At 42.0% G+C, this 14,779-nt stretch overlaps 1 protein-coding gene across 4 annotated transcripts in view; it reads right to left on the minus strand.

Moving 5' to 3' along the window:
- The window catches only part of GTF2E2 (general transcription factor IIE subunit 2), a 297,176-nt gene that overhangs the window by 12,960 nt on the left and 269,437 nt on the right, over positions 1-14,779 (minus strand). For all 4 annotated transcript variants that reach the window (XM_078676499.1, XM_078676500.1, XM_078676501.1 and 1 more), the window contains one exon: positions 10,004-10,119. In XM_078676499.1, coding sequence (XP_078532625.1) covers positions 10,004-10,119 — 116 coding nt within the window. The remainder of the gene's footprint in view (positions 1-10,003; positions 10,120-14,779) is intronic.

The following is a 14,779-nucleotide window of genomic DNA, read 5'->3' on the forward strand; positions in this document are numbered from 1 at the left end:
AGTGTGCTGGACACAGGGATTTTAATAGGGTCAAAACAAATCATGACGGTGACTTAGTGATGCACAAATGGTGCATATTCACAGAAACCCGATTGCCACACATTATCATTTGTGTGCTATATAGTTGTATCCGTAAAACTGTATGTCTGTGCAAATTTAGTGTCCATTTTAATGGAAAATATGCTGTCTGTAAATGATAATGCGCTGCCAAACGATGCGTTTGTTACATTTAAAAAATCGCCCCACCTCATGTACATTAAAGATACATGGGTCACAAAGGTTTGTTCTGAAAAGTGGGTCGTGGTTCTAAAACGTTAGGGAAACGCTGTTCTATAGGGTCCTTCTGGAAAGATAAGAAATGTATATTAAATACATTTCTAAAGGTCCCCTAGATAAACTGAGAGTGTTGAAAGATACATACTGGCTGGAATCAAAAAATAAAGTAAGGAAGGACTCAAAGTGCTTGCTCTTTGTAAATGATGGCTTCATCCATACGAATAAACGGATAGCCCCATGAGTATTCAAATTCGCAAAGCAGACCAGATGTGGAATAGCGGCCATTAAAGTATGACTATATATATCTCTGAAGGTTACATTATATTTAAAAAATAAAACAAATGGCCTTCCTCTTGTACTAGAGATAGGTCAAAGTTTCAAACAGTTTTGTCAGTACCTTCTTTTTTAAAAGTGGTTCATGTCTTACATCGATATCCAAGTACCGTTATGCAAAAGTAAGGATAATCCTTCAGGTCACTGCCTTGTATATATAGTTTATTGAGACATAACGTGTAAGAAAGCGAAGGCTGCAGCTTCTTTTATAGTATTGCGCGCCTGTGGGTTAATTGTAAGCTGTCCGTTTGCTAGTTTTTAGTCTGTCTGATTGAAGCTTACCATTCCGTGTTGTTGCCCAAAGGAACACTTTGTTAGCGTTTCTCTTCTCAGGTAGCGACTGAATATTTTGGAAGAATTTCAGTAGCTTCACTGTTGCCGGACATAAAACAGAGCACTGGCGAGAATCTTGGTTAAATTCATAGAATCTTTCTGCCTTATGAGTTTGTGAGAAACTGTGATGATAGCTATGCTGCCAGATTAAATGCTCAGCAAGTAAGTGGTTGTCATAATCTTGTGGAGGCAATTTTCTGCTGCTTTTCTGAGAGTGTTAGAAGCAGACCAACTGATGAATTTGCCTCTAGTTACCCAAATAGTATAAACACCCACTGATGTGTGCCTCCATTTTTACATTTTTTTTTTTTACTGGCAAGGAGGATGCAATAAGATCACGTCTCAAATACTCTTCCCTAGAACAGAAAAGTCTCATTATATCTGGGTTCCTTTGATTACGTGCCTTTGCAATTAGAACTTTGGCCTGAGTTTTGTAGATATGGAGCGTGGTAGCAAATCAAAACAGTGCTATCCCTTTGAGTTGGGAATGATCACATTTCTTCAGGATGGTATTTAGGCAAAATAATTAATTCAAAACAAACATTGCTTTTTTCCTTTTTGAGGACCACATAATTGTTGTTGTTGTTATCTGAGGTTTGTATAGCGCCAAATCACCGTCAGGTCTCTAGGCGCTCATGACAGAAGCAGTAACAACAGCTGAGTGAGTGGACAGAAGGTACAGATATAACAACTCAAATGGAACAAAATGGCATGGCAAGTGTTACTGTGTGCCTCGCTATCTGTTAAGAGTACGACTGTGTATAGTGATATGGTCAGGTTTGAGAAACAGTGGTGGGCTTACAGTGCTGCATCTTCAAAAAAACATAGTTTAGCATAAGTTTTTTATAAGAACTGCTATAGAAAACAGTGACATGTTTCCATAACACATCCGAAGGTTTTTGTAGTATGGTAAAATCCAGTTCCATGGATGGAAATTAATTATTTTATGTCGTACTGAAGGCAACATTGCATAAGGTGGAGAGGAAGAATTTATCAAAGACTTTGTCACTGAGGTACCGTTGTTGGTTCTCTGTTGTGCCTGTTCTCTGGACAACTGGACTAGCGCGTTACAGAATTTACTGTGTTCGTTTATTGTGTTGGCTTGCGTTTTACTTTCTTTTGCTAATAATATTTTTGGGTTTGTTATATCGGAATATTGTGCTGCATGCCACAAAGGCGGCTCAGAGGTTCTCACAGTCTCAATGTTTTTGTTATGACTGGGCAAGAGATCATACCTTGGAAAGAATGGAATTAAAATGTGAGCGTATTTGGTCATCAGTGAGATTGGGGTAATTATTGGCCCATGTGCAATAAGCCATTTTACTTCACAGTTTGGAACATCAGGGAAGAGGAGTCTACAAGACCTTTACAAATACCGGATTCAAGGTCCACAAATTTATGGATCAAGCTTGTCATCAAAGATGGGTTAGATCTTCTGGCTTAGACGCATCAGAAGGTGTGCATTAAACTGAACCCAACGTTATTGATGTTGGGTTTTGTGCATGAATTGAGGGATATACTTAAGAGCTTTCTTAAAGTATTTTCAGAGAAAGTTAGGATCGCCTTTGATTGTGTCCTCGGCTTCCTGACCTGCTATTCTATCAGAAGCAGTCCGCCTTTGAAGGAGGCTACTGATAACATGATTGGGACCATGCTGCATGTTGGAGTGGAGCTTTCAGTCATATTGTGCGTGGAGCTCAATTTCATAAAGGTGTACGATTTTATAACGCTCCCACCATGGATTTAGCAGGCTGTGTTTTGAATTTCATTTGTTATTTATTTACTGTCTATTCTTGGACGATAACACTCAGATGAATATCATGTTAATTTAAAATACTTACACTGATAAAACGTAAACAAAACCGCTCCCAATTAATAAAATATTTTTTAAACTCAATGACGAACTCTGATGTTAAGATATGCTCTTTACAGTTGACAATTATATATATATATATATTAAAATCAAAGTTTTTAAAAAGTAGTACATGATGAAAGAAGCTCTGTTCCTGGTTATTAGAAAATTGTATTCTGCTAGAATATGTTTGATAGACCTAATTTCAGTAAAGCAGTAGGGGCATAATCTGAGCTCATCTAAGACATCAGTCCTCAAATTTAGAACAGCAGTGCCTCTCACAAGTGGAGGGTCAGGGAAGTGAACTCACATTAGGAAGTATAGAAAGACCGAGCAAGCAAAATGGCCCTTCTGTCAGACCGGACTGTCAAGGAAGTAGTGTTTCATGAACGTGTGCACCAAGGAAGGACAATGTTACAGCCAGGCTGAGATTCAGAACCGGCAGTTCCACTACCTCCCTTTGTAAATAAAGTTGTAGCAGCTTTGGCCCAGGTGGAAAGAGCTTTCAGACCTTCTGGAGATTGATATTTAGCCAATTTTAATACAGAGAACTGTCCAGCTGACAGAGTCCTTTTAACCCCTTCCATGCTCATGACGGAATGGTTCCGTCATCAGCGTCGGTGCTCCGGTGCTGATGACGGAACATTTCCGTCATGAGTCAATACGATTTTAAACCCTTCAGCACTGCAGCGAAATTCGCCCAGCACTGAAGGGGTTAAGCACCACTTTGCTTTCCTTAATCCAAGTGAGCCTCACAAATAGGCATTAGCCACACAATGGTCTCTTTTAAGGTCTATGTAGAAGCTCAAAGTTCTCCTTAGGAGAAGCCGATAGAGCCTCTCCTCCTCTTTCGAGGGCTGCAGCACAGCAAACGATGTAGGCAGTGTAATCGATCGACAAACATGGAAGGCTGATACCACCTTTGCCAGGAAGGTAGCCCTCTTCCTCAGAACCTATTTACAGAGGTGGAAAGTGGGGTATGGAGGTTGCAGAAAAGAGCACTTGTAGTTCACTCATGAGGCGCCATGAAGTGATTGTAACAAGAAAGACGGTCTTGAACGTCAAGAGCAGTAGTGAGCAATTGTGCACAGAATGAAACGGAGCACACCAGGAATGTCAGGAGAGGATTTAGGTGGCACTGAGGACTGATGAATTTGGAGGGAGCATGTGTGTGTTCCTCTTCAGAAAATGCATCACAACTGGTAATTTAAAGGGAGAGGGTTGTCAGGCAAACATAAAAATACAGAGTGGTAACAAATAACCCTTAACCTTGCCTGCTGAAAGGCCATGCTGGGCCAACCACCTCACAAACAACAATACATCAAAAGGTTTGGCCTGTGAAGTGCAAGATAACAAACTCGCACACCAGGTCACAAACTGCCCAGCATAGATGGATTTCGAGGACAGGAATCTAGCTGCAAGAATAACATCTACCATTTCAGACATCAGATCACAGAATTCCACTTTTACCGCTCAATCTCCACACATGGCGGTGAAGGTTGTGGAGATTCTAGTGTGGGACCCTACCCTGTTGCTGTGACAAGGAGACCACCACCAAAGAAGTAGCCGGATCAGATGGCAAATGCTTAGCTCAGGAACTCTGGGAACCACATCCCCCTGGTCCAGTCTGGGGCTATTAGGATGATTTGGACCAGCCTATCCCGACTTTCCGTGTAATTCCAGCCATTTGAGGTTTTTCGAAGGAAACCCCAGCGCGCAGAAGCTTTGAGACTGCACATTCTCAACAGTGATTAACAGATCTAGAGAGACATGCCCCAATTATCAAAGATGCCCTGAGCCACCTCAGAATTTAGGCGCCACTCACTGTCCACCAGCTGCCATTGTTCGACTCAAATGCTCTGACCTACCCTCAATGAAGAACATGTGCATTAGGAATTCAATGAAATTCATTGCAATATAATGATGAGACACCTTGACATGGAAATAATGTCAATACGCGTAATGGAAAATTAGGAATGATGAATTCTCAGTACAATGTACTAGGACTTCAACAACAAATGACTGAGTTTACATTTTCAGTTACATATAGAAAAGTATCTAGGATCTTGGATCCAGTGCTTAGTAGGACTATCCCTTGTCCAAGTGCATGACAGTTTGTTTGTAGAACACTTGATCTTTTAAAAAAAATAAAAAATATATGGGAAAACAACAAATTACAAACTGGAGTGCACACAAACAGGAGCTATTCATTAGAAAATAGTGACATTTTTAAGCAACTGCGCAGCATTAGAAGGAACTGCCCGCTGTTAATTTTTTTTTTTTTAAATAATCATATCTGAACCATATAAGAGGTTTATAAATTCTGCCTAGTTGGATCAAGAAATTAACTTTGTTCTGCACGTGTAGTTTGGTTTGAAATACTAGTTACAGTTCTAGGGTCGGACTTTGAATCCTCATTTTATCTCAAGTTTATACTGTGCTCCTATTTCTGTGTTTTTTTTTATAGAGACTCATAAAACGATACTTTAAGCAAGCTTGCAATATTGTTTGAAGTATCACAGAGTTTTGGGATTAAGAAGAAGGTACTCCATCATTAGGATTTGTAACAGAGTTCCTGTTTTTGCCTCTTGTTTATGTTGAGTTATGTTAACACATTTAGAAAACACTTTTTTCTATTTTAATGCATGTGTTCCAAGCTGCATTACGGTCATAATAGTACCATGTTCTGACTGCCACAAAGATTATCACTATAATACGATTTATGCTGCAAAAGAAAAAGGCCAGTGAGAGAGACTGAGACACTATGTTGAAGGGATAGTTAGCATTAGGGAGAGTAAAAGCAAATGAAAAAACACCAAGCAGATTTCCTTCCAGTTGGAAACTCCAAATCTTACTGACTACCGGAGACAGCAGGAGTTCCCAAATGACTCACACTTGCTACTTTAAACTTAAATCGAGATTTCCAATACACTGGGGACCTTCAAATGATACCCAAAAGCCCCTGGAAAATACACAAATCACCTCAAAAAAAGCTGCTTAATAATCCAAACTATTCTTAGTTTTTGGCCTACAGTAGAGCACAAAGGACAACAGCCGCCACAGTATGGTTTAAGTGGGAGCCTGAAGAGAGTAGGCTATTCACTGATCAAGAATTATCCTACGGTTGACCGTTGAGAGGGGCTGCTTTAGGGTTTCAGGGATGAATTCAAAGAAGACACTAAACCACCTTAACTTGTTATTAATGCTCTCCTGTATTCAACGTCCTATATTGGACTGAATTAAGGTTTACTCAGGTTTGTGTTTAGTGTGCAATCTAGGGGCTCTCATTCACCTTACTTCCCTTTAGTTCTTTAAGTTAATTCAGTACTAAGAGTTTGGATTAAACCTGCCTATGTTTTTATTCCACGTTTGAAGTACTTATATGAACTTAATTACTTGAGTCTAGTTACAGCTACATGACCATTCTATTGTAGGCAAACCAGTGTTGCGGTTATCCAATACGCTGCGTCTTTGTATACCAAGATAACACATTTCTATGCATCTATTTATTTATTTATTTATTTATTTTTAACATTTCTTAAGCGCGAACAAATGCCCGCAGGCGTCTCGGCGCTGTACTATTGAGAACTCTCCTGTGCTTGGCTTCTAGCTCTAGAGGTTAAACAACCATGTTTTCAGTTTCTTTCTGAATGACAGGAGATTAGGGCTGGATCTAATGGATTGGGGAAGTGTGTTCCATAGTTTTGGGGCGGCAACCAGGAAACGTCTGTCTCCCCAGTTGACTAGTTTAGTCCGTGGAACAACCAGATCGGCCGAGAAGGAATATATGGAACAAGATGGTCTCTCAGGAATTGCGGTGCTTGTTGATGTAACGATTTATAAACAATGCACAATGTTTTGAATTTAATTCTATTCCTGATAGGGAGCCAATGAAAGCTTCTCAAAGTCTTGGTTATAGGCTTGAATTTAGGGGTATCCGAGAGAAGCCTGGCTGCTGCGTTCTGAACTGTCTGCATTTTCTTGATAACTCTAGTTTGAGCATTGGCAAACAGGCCATTGCAGTAATCCAATGCTGACAGAACAAGAGCGCTAACTAGTGTCTTGCCTACATTTTTGGGAAGAAAGTGAAGGATCGTCTTAACCAAGCGTAGTTTGTAGAATGCTGTGGCGGCCGTTTGGTTGGCGTGAGCCATGAAGTTCAAGTTGTCGTCAAACATGACGCCCAGGTTTCTCACCTTCGTGGATGGTTTAGGCAAGGATCCAAAGGATGATGGCCACCATGCTAGAGACCAGATTGGGCTGAGATGACCAAAGGTTACCACCTCAGTTTTATCGGAGTTCAATTTTAAACAGTTTGCTGACATCCATTGTCCGATGGCCAGCATACCTGCCTTAAAATTCTCCGCTACTGTGTCCCCATCATCTCTGACGGCCAGAATCATCTGGGTGTCATCCGCATATGAGGTAAGGTACATCCCATGTGCTTTGATGGTTTTAGCAAGGTCCGACACATAGATGTTAAATAGTGTCGGACTAAGGGATGAACCTTGAGGTACCCCACATGGCAAGGACAATTCTGCTGACTCGAATTGGCCTAAGGTGACTGCCTGAGATCTGTCCATCAGAAAAGATGCCAGTAGTTTTTTAGCCAAGCCTTGCACTCCCATCTTTTCAACACGGTTGACCAAGATCTTGTGGTCAACCGTGTCGAAAGCGGCCGATAAATCTAACAGCACCAACAGGGCTGCGCCTCCTTGGTCCCGGATTAATCGGATGTCATCCGCCGCTTTAATAAGTGCCGTTTCCGTTCCATGAAACTTGCGGAATCCAAATTGGGTTTCATCGAGCAGATGGTGTTGCTCAATAAATTCCGCAAGTTGAATATTCATGGCTTTCTCAGCTATTTTGGCAAGAAACGGGAGGTTGGCTATAGGTCTATAGTTTTTCAACTCCGTTTTGTCTAGACCAGATTTTTTCAAAAGAGGCTTCAGTAAGGTCTTTTTTAAGGGGCTACTACTGAGAATAACATTCTGCTTGCTACCCAATTGCTCTATTTCCAATCCTTCAATGGATTACTCAATAGCATATATCCTCCATTACAACAAAATCACAAAAAAATATTTTAAAAAACACTGCAGCCACAGCAATACGTAGAAACATTAGAAACCTGATAAACAATTGTTTTTTTGAGAATTTTTACCTTTCTCCAAAATATTTTAAGTGTGGATGACATAAAATACATCAATCATAAAATACATCAATCAGAACCGAGGAAAGACTACATTCATCAAGATAACCAACAGCAACAGATAACCCCAGATCCACAACTGGAGTTCTAAAATGAAAGTGGACCAAGTCACATTACAAACTAAAAGGTCACCGCAAACATAAAATTACTCACTTTAGCTCAGACTTCTCCTTCAGACCCAAATCAGCAGTAAAATATATAAATTAATTCCTATATAGAATCAAATTGTATGTCCCCGAATTAAACTTCTAAACCCTGGTCCTTTCCACGCATGGATTGTAGCTTGGCTGGATTTCTTCAGCTCATGATGCCGCTCCAGCCCCACAGTTAAGTATCGCCCACACACCACTCCAAGGGTAGGAATAAAATACAACCACATCTATCCCTTGTGGATATAAATCTTGTTGTTCCTTCATACCGACACTGTCACAAGACACCATGTGCCAAATAAAAACCAATGACAATATTTCATTCTGCAGTTGTAGGAAAAACCAACCATCGTAGGGGGCTAATGCAGCACAAGGAGGCAGGAGACTGCTGAAGTGAGACAAAAGACGTAAGCATAATAGCTTACCGCTAACTATGCAGTCATTGCAACTCTAAAAGCATCAGACTTGTGCCACTGCTCCTGCAGTTCAGAAATCTGATATGGGCACCTCTTCAAAGATCACTTCATTCCAGACAAGAAGCCTCCTAACCTCACCCATTTTACTTTCTGTTACTTTCTTAGAGCGCTCACAAATACTCCATCAAACTTCGTAGCACTCAGGTACAGCACCTGGGCTCGTGAAGACAGGGAGAGTAAAATGAAGGTAGACATGAGAAATGATCAGTTTGGGTGGAGAGCTATTGAAATATTAGTTCATTCAAGAAGAAATGTTCAGCAAAAGCCTCTTTGAAAAGGCTAGTCTTCAAAGCTCTTTTAAAGGATGGTAGATTTGGTTGTTCTTTGCTCAAAATACACCACAAGGTGGAGAAGTGTGGCTCAATGGTTAGAGCGGCAGACCCTGATGCAGAGGTCTAGCCCGGGACCAGGGTTCAATTCCCCGCCTCGGCGGGTCTTGGGCTCAAAATTCCACGGACCTGATAATTCTCGCCTCGGTGCCTATTCCAATCATGGAGTCCCACTCTGCAACTCAGGGCAATAGCTTGCTTAATCTCCACAACGGCCCCCACAACGCTAAGGATGCCTGGCCTCCACCTTGGGGGTGCCCAGGAGTGGACACCTCACAGGGAAAGCCAGGATGGGTTCCACAGCGGTATTCGTACAAGCGCCTTGAGACCCTTGCGGGTGAGTAGTGCGCTATACAAGTATCAATTTACACAATTGAGCCCACGGTACTGTGATCATTATAGAAGGGCAATTTCTCCCACTGCGACGAAGACCTTAAGCAATTTGGACAGACCAGTGCACTTTAATAGCAGCTCCGAGTTCTGATGAGGGCAGGCTAAAGGGAGATACGAGTTCTTTTTTCCTTGGTACACTCCCTAGTTGCCCTGACCAACAGGGGCGTTAACATGAAGTGGGCGTCCCAAAAGACACACTCACTGATGAATTATGCAGAAATGGACCGTCTTGCTGTGGTGCAGTTTTTTAAACATCTATCCTGGTGTTGAAACATTGGGATTTTTTTTTTTATTTAAACAGGGACTCTTCTCACACAGCCGGTCCCCCTCACCCCCCCCCCCCCGCACCTTTGAGTAACGTAACGTTTTTGTTGGAACAGTACAGGGTTCTCCAATGTCGGTCCTGGAGGATCGGATCTATGCCAGAATTTTAAGATGACTACATTTATCTAAATGTGGATATGCTAAAAATCTGCCATGGAACCGGGCCTCCAGGACCGACATTGGAGAACCCGGAATAGTAGATATTACCCTTGTTTTCTTCCCGGTTGGGAACATCTTAATCTTTACAATAAAATGTCTGGGAACCTATGTAAGTGCCAGCTGATATTTTTCAAAGTCAATAATTTCAAATAAGTAAAGATGGTGCTTACAACTCTCTTTGGTCCAGATTCCTGCATAGAAGAAATTCCTTGCCTCTTCAGATAGTCCTCAATTTTCTCCTCATCCAAAGAATCTACAGGGATACTCCGCCATAGTTTCTGGAATTCTGAAATTCAAAAAATAAAGAGCCTGGTTTAATTACCATAACCCAACTGCAAATACAACTTTAAAAAAAAAATCTAAAATGAACGAAAGACAAGCCTTGGCTTAAGCGGTGGTGAAGAATGGTCAAGGGATATCAGGCAGATGAATTTCATAACTGCTCACTACAGATGCTCGTCATTCGGAAAATACAAATGAACACTCATGTAGATTAAGTTGCACCTAGTGCGGATTATTTGCAAAGACTAAAAGCTCCTAAAATACTCATGACGTCACATGTAGGATTTTAAATTTCAATTTCTCACTTTGAAATTCAAAAAAATACTTTTGTTCAATAGACATCCTTAGCTTCCAGAATACCACCAAAAAAACATGACGCAGCTGATTTTACTACTCCTAATATGCTATTCCAAAAATTAGGAAGGCAAGCAGTAATTCCTTTTACAATGTACGTTATTATCGGATTCATTTATTTCAGCTTACGGTTAAATGTTCAACTACCTCGCAAACTTAGCTAACATATAACATGACCTACAAACATGCATACAAGTTATTTATATTTGATTCAACCTATACATTTATTTTATAAGCATATAATCATTTAGGGCCAAGCTTTGATAAGTAAAGCAACACAGAAACTCTGCCTTTTATATACTGTAACTCAAAAGGGACACCTCATCCCACACTACAGACACAGAGGCAATTTCGTGTAAGATGCCACCATTAAAACCTACCAGGAGAAGCTCAAAATATGCTGAGTTTGTGGGCTCAGTGGACTAATGCATCAGGGATCGCTCTTTACTGGTCTGTTTTTTACCCAGAAGGTTTGGTAAACTCTTAACACAGAGTTTGAGCGCCCTCTCTTGGTTTAAAATCAAATGGCTTACGAAATGCAAGGGAGTGGCAATATTTGAAACACTGGACACATGCCGAGACACATCAGTAACAGAAGACAGAGTACCAAAAAGTCCTCTGTTCCTAAATAGAGACACTTAGAGTGCAGATCGGGCTTCAATAAAGATAAAAAGGAAAAAGCTTAGAAGGAAACCACTGGCACAGCAAAAAAATGAAACCCAATAGCGACTATCAATCTACTGGTAAATTTAGGAATGCTGCACAGGTCACTGTCCACATAGGCAGAAGAAACTAAGGAACAGGAAACTAAAAAAGGTGCAGATGTTCAGCTTGGGACAGACTTGATAGAAAAACAGGTATACAGCAGAAGCGAAACGTTGCCCTGGAGCATTAAAAACAAGCACTGGAAATGCCAATAGGTTTGGCTTATACGTAAAAGGTATCTTTTGTGTCATTCATGAGTTTAGGCACTTAAGTCACCATACATGCATTCTGTCACTCATCTTTGGACTCATTCCTCCATTTATAGATACACTGACTCATCATTCTTGTATGACACAACCGCAATAAAACACAGAAGCTCAACAACATTAAATTAAAAGAATGCAGATAAAAGAAAATATGCTGCCGTCCAAACATGGCAAGCATAAGCTAACATGGGCCTGACAAATCTTCCTCAGAACCAGAGGAATCAAGGGTATGGAGGTAAACGTGTAATGCGGCTATAAGTTCCACTTCGACTAAAAGGCATCCCAGAAGGCTCCCTCCACGGATACTGGAGGGCGCAGGACTACTAACACGGAGCATATTCCGATGAGGCAAAAAAATTCCTCCTGATGAGTGTCCCACTGAGGGATGATGTCCTGGACTAACTCTGTGGAAGAGGCCACCTGTGATCAGCAAGATAATGCTGGCTCAGAATGTCGGTTCTGACTTTCAGAAACCCCACTAGGTGATTGGTGGTGAGCTACATCACTTGGCGATGTGCCCAAGACCACAGTCTCAATGCTTCTAGCCACAGGCTGTGAGACCCTACTCTTCCTCGTTTGTTCACAATCCACATCGCAGTTGCACGGTCAGTCAAGATCTGGACGGATCGACATACAGTGGATGAAAAGAAGGCCTGGAGCACCAGTTGAGTCGCCCTCAGTTATAGCAGGTTGATGTGAAGAACCTATTCTTTCAAAGACGAGGACTCTGATCTTCAGGTAAGCTCTCCACCGTAGGGTGGAGGCATCCATCACTACAGTAGTCATGGCTACAGGGGGAGTGAAGGTCATCCCACGAGTGAAGTTTGCCTCGTTCCACTTCCGCGCTGGAGACCATGATGGAGTCACACAGATCTCCCCCAAACGGGAGTCACTATCATAGGAGGAAACACTGCTGGGCCCTCATGTGCCAACGTGTGTGCTTGACCAGGAGAGTGCAGGAAGACTCTCAGGACTGGAACTCTCGAAATCATGTCCTAGATATCTCTGATTCTCTGTAGAGGAGGAAAGACACATAAAAAGGTGGTGTGGAGTACCGAATCTATGAACTGGATTTGTTGTGTCCATGTCAAACCAAAGAGTAGTACCGCAAATTGGTATGTGTAGAAACCACCACAAACTGAAAGTACTTCCGGTGTGACCGCAGGATAGGGATATGGAAGTACGCATCCTGCAGGTCTACTGATACCATCCAATCTCCTAGCTCCAATGCCAGCAGAACTTGAGCTAGAGTCAGAATCTTGAACTTCTCCTTTCAGAGGAAGAAGTTCGGGTTCCGGAGGTCTAGAATGGGATGCACGCCACCATCCCTCTCAGGCACCAGGAAGTAAACGCACATAGCAACCGTGGCCAATTTCCCTGCCCGGCATTGACTCCACTGCCCCATTAAGAATGAAAGCTGCCACCTCTTGCTGCAAAATGGTAAAATGATCAGGGGAAGAGGGAGGAGGTGGGATAGAGGGTTGAACTTGAAGAAAAGGAAGGTGTACCCCTTTTCTATGACCTGAAGGACCCACTGATCTGAAGTAATGGCCTTCCAGGCTGGTAGAAATGGGACACCCACTCTTCTACAGGCTCCATTTGGGGTCGGAGAAACAAATTAGGACTGGTTTTGTGAAGGAGGAGGAGGAGGAGGAGGAGGAGGAGGAGGAGGAGGAGGAGGAGGAGGAGGAGGAGGAGGAAAGTTGCAATGTGGATCCAAGGCCGCGTCCTCTGGAGCAGCCCCTGTATTGTCAAATGAGGGCGTTAGGTTGCTACCAGAGATACTTGTACTGTCTGAAATGAAAGAATGAACCGCTTTCGAAGCCATGAAAACAGTTGAACCGCTTTCGAAGCCATGAAAACAGTGAAAGGTTTAGAAGTGTTTGGGTGGTGGTGAAAGTTGTAGGCCTAGTTATCGTGCCATTTGATTTGATTTTTCTATTTGTATAGCGCGCGAATGCCCAAGGGCGTCTTGGCGCTGAGATGTACCACTGGATCTTGACGAGGTTGATTAGAGCTGTGCCGAGAAAAGCCAGGTTTTAACTTCCTTTCTAAAGGATTTCAAGGATGGGCTGGTTTTTATGTCTAGTGGTAGTTGGTATAAAAACAAATGTGCGGAGGGTCAAAGGGGAAATAATTTAATGACCTGTCAACTCATGCCCCTATACTATAGATACAAAACACACAAGAAAGGAGACCAGGTCAAATAGTAGTGTACTGTCCTGAATGGAGAGTAGGAATCACAAGGATACCCGTGTGGATAAGTATGTTGGGTCACACCGGGTTAGAAAAATCCCATCAGACCACCCTCTTGGCGGCATATCATCATGTGGGGATGGGCAGTCATTCCATCTACCGCCCATGGAGCGGTGCGGAAATGGAAAACAGCGTATTTTGCCACAGTTGTGCCCAAAGTAAAATACAGGAAAAGTGCAGTGCTATGAAAAAGGTGATACTTAAAAATGACTACCTAGACTAAAGAAATAGTTTATCGAAATTATTGTAGGTGTAGGGATTAAAAACATCTTGACACCTACACTTATTTCGATGAACTATTTCTTTAGTCTAGGTAGTCATTTTTAAGTATCACCTTTTTCATAGCACGGCACTTTTCCTGTATTTTACTTTGGGCACAACTGTGGCAAAATACGCTGTTTTCCATTTCCGCACCGCTACATGGGCGGTAGATGGAATGACTGCCCATCCCCACATGATGATATGCCGCCAAGAGGGTGGTCTGATGGGATTTTTCTAACCCGGTGTGACCCAACATACTTATCCACATGGGTATCCTTGTGATTCCTACTCTCCATTCAGGACAGTACACTACTATTTGACCTGGTCTCCTTTCTTGTGTGTTTTGTATCTATAGTGGTAGTTGGTTCCAGATTCTTGCTGCGTGCCATGGCTTTCAAAGTCTTAAATCTCTTCAGCACCAAATCTGCTTTATGGCCAAAGAAGCATACCCTGTCGAAGGGAATGTCCATCAGATTGGATTGGATGTCAGAGGAGAAATTGGACATCAGGAGCCAAGCCTGGCGATGGTTGGAAATGGAGGTCCCAATGGCAAAAGCGACGGAGTCAGCTGTGTCAAGTCCGGAGTTAATAATATAAGGAAACTCATTCCGTATCTCCGATGACCTCCTGAAAATGCTCCAACAATAGACATTCTTTCCTTCCAGAATACAACCAAATAAACATGGCGGACCTGATTTTACTACTCCTAATATGCTATTCGAAAAATTAGGAAGACAAGCAACAATTCCTTTTACAATGTACCAAATTATCTAACTCATTTATTTAAGGTTAAGGTTAAATGTCGCTGTTCAACTACCTAAC

This window comes from Lissotriton helveticus, chromosome 2_1 (genome assembly GCF_964261635.1).
Source record: "Lissotriton helveticus chromosome 2_1, aLisHel1.1, whole genome shotgun sequence".
Lineage (NCBI taxonomy): Eukaryota > Metazoa > Chordata > Amphibia > Caudata > Salamandridae > Lissotriton > Lissotriton helveticus.